General features: G+C 37.3%; 1 protein-coding gene across 1 annotated transcript; it reads right to left on the bottom strand.

Moving 5' to 3' along the window:
* Positions 1 to 33: 33 nt before the first annotated feature.
* On the bottom strand, positions 34 to 4,284 carry LOC129114872 (protein cornichon homolog 4-like). Its single transcript, XM_054626759.1, has 4 exons — positions 4,122 to 4,284; positions 3,800 to 3,912; positions 3,266 to 3,406; positions 34 to 220 (listed from the first exon to the last, which is right to left on the bottom strand). Exons 2-4 carry the CDS (start codon positions 3,895 to 3,897, stop codon positions 193 to 195), a joined length of 267 nt encoding a protein of 88 aa, XP_054482734.1. The 5' UTR covers positions 3,898 to 3,912; positions 4,122 to 4,284; the 3' UTR covers positions 34 to 192.
* Between the last annotated feature and the right edge of the window lie 1,111 nt (positions 4,285 to 5,395).

Genomic DNA, 5,395 nt, shown 5'->3' with positions numbered 1-5,395 from the left:
ATGTCAACCTCAGTATTCAATTGAAAACTCTGGGAAACTGACAACACAAATAACAGCGTGGATCAGTAATCAGTGACAATAAACTTCCTCTCTCTGCTGTTCAGAAAGATTGTATGCATACAGTATAGGAGCAGGATGTGAGGGGGAGACGGCAAAGCCTGGACGTTGGAATCTGACAGCCCGATGGCTGCTTCAGTCGTTGATCAGAGCCAGGATCATGCTGGACAAACAGGGGAGGGAAATATATATGTTAGGGTCAATGACAATAAATCTTCTAAAATGATCATTTTAAAAAGTATTTTCAAATTGGATGGAAAGCATATTTTTGTGTGTGGACCAATGTTGTTAAACGAGTCTCATTTGTTAAACAACTTTTCAAAGTGGTTATCCGATTTTACATTTTAAATGATAAAAAATAATGATACAAATATACAAATGGATACATGCAATACAATAGCTATTAACATTATAGTTATCAACTATTTGGTCACTTAAACCTTTTATTTATTGCTCTAAATTAATGTTTTATCTGGTTGCACCACCTGACATTTACAAGTTGTGCCACCTGACAACATTAATAATGACAGGATTATGGCTGAATAATTGCCTTTAAAAAGTCTCTATTGAAGTTAAAGTAGTAAATATTTCATAGTATCATAGTCATCATGTTCAGTAAATAGCAACTAGAATAGGCTACAGTGCAATGGATGATTAGATGAACAGACTGTAATGGATTGATTGGGAAACAATTAAGTCTTATTTTGATACATTCATAAAGAAACACCAGCTCAAGACAAAAAAGAAAACTTATTCTCATACTCAATCAAATGTATTTACATTAAATTACATACCATTAAATTAAAGGCATAACAACTGGAATGCAACACTAGTTCATACTAAATACAGCAATACTTAGTCGAAACTGATTTAAAAAACACTTGAATGACTTTGGAACAAGTGACAAAATACTTCAAAACATTTTGAGCCTTGTAAGGTACGTTGACCTCGCATGGTTCAAAATGTTTTTGAAATATTTTGGTGTACAGTATTTTCAGGTGTGTGTACTAAAGCTGTCCCAGCTTGAAAGAGCCAAAGCTAGAATTAAGAGGCTCTGAGATCACATGGAACTCCTCCAAGTGTAATAAGAAAATAATTATTTAAAAATCCCAGAAAGGTCTAATACTGTATAAAAAGTAAGAACTGCAGGCCATGTTTGTTGTTTACCTTCATAATGATAGTTTTGGGGGAGTGTCTTTGGAGGGAGGCCTGAAGGGACGGACTGTCAGAGATGGAGAATTGGACATCTTCCTGCTAGTCTGGTCTAGAGCTGCTGTTTTCAATGGAAAAGACTTGGCAACACTGGCTGTTTGTTTGGGTTGATAACTTTAAAATCTACCATACCTTGTGTTAGTTTCTCATCTTTACCAACCCTGCCTTTAACTTAAAACAATTAAACGATTTAAAAATTCAGTAAATAATCTTAGAGCTTGAAATATAATATCATATAGTGACATTCCTTGCGATTTGCGCCACCTGGACTTTTGCAACTTTTTCATATTATTCAGGCATCTGTTTTTGTGATGTAAAAAAATGAGACCAAGATAAATCACGTCAGAACTTTAATGTGACCTATAACGTGAACAATTCAATTGAAAAACAAACTGAAATCTTTTAGGGGGAAAAATTAAAAATTAAAAAATAAAATAATGTGGTTGCATAAGTGTGCACACCCTCTTATAACTGGGGATGTGGCTGTGTTCATAATTAACCAATCACATTCAAACTCATGTTAAATAGTAGTCAGTACACACCTGCCATCATTTAAAGTGACTCTGATTAATCCCAAATAAAGTTCAGCTGTTCTAGTAGGATTTTCCTGACATTTTCTTAGTTGCATCTTACAGCAAAAGCCATGGTCTGCAGAGAGCTTCCAAAGCATCAGAGGGATCTCATTGTTGAAAGGTATCAGTCAGGAGAAGGGTACAAAATAATTTCCAAGGCATTAGATATACCATGGAACACAGTGAAGACAGTCATCATCAAGTGGAGAAAATATGGCACAACAGGGACATTACCAAGAACTGGACGTCCCTCCACAATTGATGAAAAGACGAGAAGAAAACTGGTCAGGGAGGCTTCCAAGAGGCCTACAGCAACATTAAAGGAGCTGCAGGAATTTCTGGCAAGTACTGGCTGTGTGACAACAATCTCCCGTATTCTTCATATGTTTGGGCTATGGGGTAGGGTGGCAAGACGGAACTAACATTCATACACATACACCGCAGAAACAGCCTGCGGGAGCAATTTGCGGTTAAGTATCTTGCCCAAGGACACATCGACATGGACTTCCGGAGCCAGGGATCGAACCGCCGATCCTCTGATTGGGGGACGACCCTGCTCTCCACTGAGCCATAGCCACCCTCGCAATCTGACAGATTTGGAGCGCTTTTGCAAAGAAGAGTGGGCAAATATTGCCAAGTCAAGATGTGCCATGCTAATAGACTGAGTGCTGTAATAAAACAAAAGGTGCTTCAACAAAGTATTAGTTTAAGGGTGTGCATATTTATGCAACCAGGTTATTGTAAGTTTTTTATTTTTTATTTTTCCCCTAAAAGATTTCAGTTTTATTTTCAATTGAATTGTTCACGTTATAGGTCACATTAAAGGCAGAAAAAGTTCGGACATGATTTATATTTGTCTCATATTTTTACATCACTAAAACCTGGCATTTTAACAGGGGTGTGTAGACTTTTCATATCCACTGTATCTACATATCTGACATTTAAAGCATGCAAATTGTTGGACAAAAGATTTTAAATTGTCTAAATTGCTTTGAACTACAGGTATTTGTAAAAATTTGGTTCATTTGAAAGATTGCAACAATAAAACCATGCCATTTCATTAATTTATAATCATTAAAATATATATTTTTTAATAGTTTTTTTGGTCTGTTTATTTGCGCTGCCCCCATTTTCAGGGTTTGAGATGCCAAAACATAAAAAATATATATTATTTGAATGTACTGATAATGTGTTCAAACTCAATAGCTTTTATTGAATGAAATGATATATGTCATGAATTAATAAAATTATTCTAAAAGGAAATAATGGGCTCGGACACAGAAATATGGACGTCATGTCATTGACCCGTTAATACAGAACTGACCATGTACAGCCGCCCCACTTATTCAGGCTGTAAACTGGTTGCTGAAGGACTTGAACATGTCACTAAACGTCAGTGTGTTTGTGGATGCTTTTGCTCTTACCTATACAAATAGATAAAGAAGCAGAGCAGGTGGTAACCCAGTTTAATCATGGCCTCCTTCATGTGGGACTTGAGCTGACCTCGGTTGTGGATCTCAGTGGGGTCAAACACGCCCATGTTTCCCATTGGAACTTTCACATACCTGCAGGGACAGGGACAGGAAGAGAGTGATCACAGGAGCCTGACATCACAGGAGCCTGACAGCACCGCCAGTGCGTGCGGTGCTGTCAGAGACCAACTCTGTGACGCTGCGATAGGGATATCATCTTCACAGACTATCTTCATTATGTTGTGTCAAAATATAACATGACATAATAGTGTCTGTAAACCAACCCAGTGAAAGAAATACTAGTAACATCTAATATATAAGTTGGTCCTGCTCATTGATTTGCTTTCATTGGTCTAATTCCTCGGAGATATTAAAGGAAACGGCATAGCTAAATATCTCGTCAAACAGAATATATTTGTTTATTTATATACACTGTATTTATATACACTGTAGTAGGACAGAGCAAGGGCTGCAGTATGAGCATACCTATAAATGTTCCATGCTGCTACAGGCAGGTTGAGGAGGAAGATGAACCAGTGCATCGAGACCAACATCAGCATAGTGGAGAGACATTGGCCGACCATCTCTGGAATGACCCACTGGAAAAGCAATACCAAACACAAATATCAAAATCAGAGATCAAAATACAAACAAACTCTCTGTGGCATCTGTATGAAATTACATAGAAGTCAGATTAAGCAATTGCATAGCATGTGGTATATACATAAAAACAAGTCAATAGCAAATACATAAATCATCATAAATAAGAGAGGAGTAAAATCTTTGAGGTATATGAGTAATGACTTACTTTGTTTAGCTTGGAGCAGCAGGCTCTAGCGTTGATATAGTCACATTCTAGATCAGACAGGGTGATTATCTGAGCTTTAAGTCAAGGTGCCACAAACTGCTGAGAATCTTGTTGAATGAAGAAAATCTATTTTCCATGTCAACATCCTCAATCCCTGCTTCTATCAGCTCCATTCAACTGGACGCTGAAAGACATGACAGACAAGATGTTCTACTTATGTGATTACGAGACAGAAGAAACACAATGGAATTTGCACTGTACTGCCACTTTAAAGTGACAACCATGTATAAAGTGCATAAAAGGATATAGACATACACTTTACACAGGACCACACAATCTAGTTCATTAGGTTGTTCTTATCATTACTTTTGTAATGTGTTTTACTCCATCGATGGTTTATTGCACACTTAAGCCAAGAACACAAAGCGAATTCCAATACAAGATCTGCCACAGTACAGTTTTGACATGGTTATTAAGATAAATGTTAATTTAAGCTTGTGGTACATTGGTTAAAGAAAGAAGTTGGAATAACTTTTTATGTTAAAAATAACCTCATGGTCATCAGTAATGGCTTTCAACACATTCAACAGTCACGTATTTGGGCGTAGAAGTACGCTTAAATGTTCTTTTTTTATTTCCCGTTTATTAAAACCTTTTGTTTTAACGTTAGCAGTTACTCTGGCGCTAAAACAGCTTCATCTCTAACTACCTAGTTTACGATAGCCTGTCACTGACTGTAACGTGAACAAGGCGGCTAACCGGTTAGCTAGTTAGCGTTAAAGTAATGGAATTAATAGGAGTTTTCGGCCGGCTACCCACTATAACCAATTATCTCGATGTCCGCAAAAAAACACACATTTCCGAAAAGGATACAAAGTACACCGAGGAAAATAAGTGCACAGCAGTCCACAAGTGACAGAATGAACACTGCCGCTTCCATTTTTCTTTTTCCGTCAGTGATTTGCTTTCATTTCCGGCCAGTTCTCGATCCTGTGCTGCCCACAGTGACGGACAGTTTATCGCAGTACTGCCAACTAGCGGATTGGAATGGAGCCCCCCCCGAAACCGAGATGAATGATAATCATATAAGAATATCAAAAGTAATTCTATTAAATTTGATATGAAAAAATAAAGTACCATAACATAATAAATAAACAATGACATTACGATCTGTTCAATCAGGGCTGCCGAAAATAATTAATTAAAACATAAACTTGATTGCAGCTAGCATTCTCACCTAACTGCAAGAGGGGTCCGGGTTCGATCCCTGGCAG

This window comes from Anoplopoma fimbria, unplaced genomic scaffold, assembly GCF_027596085.1.
Source record: "Anoplopoma fimbria isolate UVic2021 breed Golden Eagle Sablefish unplaced genomic scaffold, Afim_UVic_2022 Un_contig_10661_pilon_pilon, whole genome shotgun sequence".
NCBI classification, from domain to species: domain Eukaryota; kingdom Metazoa; phylum Chordata; class Actinopteri; order Perciformes; family Anoplopomatidae; genus Anoplopoma; species Anoplopoma fimbria.
The sequence above is the reverse complement of the archived record's forward strand: the minus strand, read 5'-3'. Positions and strand labels throughout refer to the sequence as shown.

What these genes read in the sequence shown, in the direction of transcription:
- LOC129114872 (XM_054626759.1), bottom strand. Translation starts at nt 3,897, where the DNA reads ATGGTCGGCCAATGTCTCTCCACTATGCTGATGTTGGTCTCGATGCAC. An exon ending in GCAGCATGGAACATTTATAG is followed by an intron (nt 3,407 to 3,799) that starts GTATGCTCATAC and finishes CTGTCCCTGCAG; the next exon opens with GTATGTGAAAGTTCCAATGG. An exon ending in TTCTTTATCTATTTGTATAG is followed by an intron (nt 221 to 3,265) that starts GTAAGAGCAAAA and finishes CTGTTTGTCCAG; the next exon opens with CATGATCCTGGCTCTGATCA.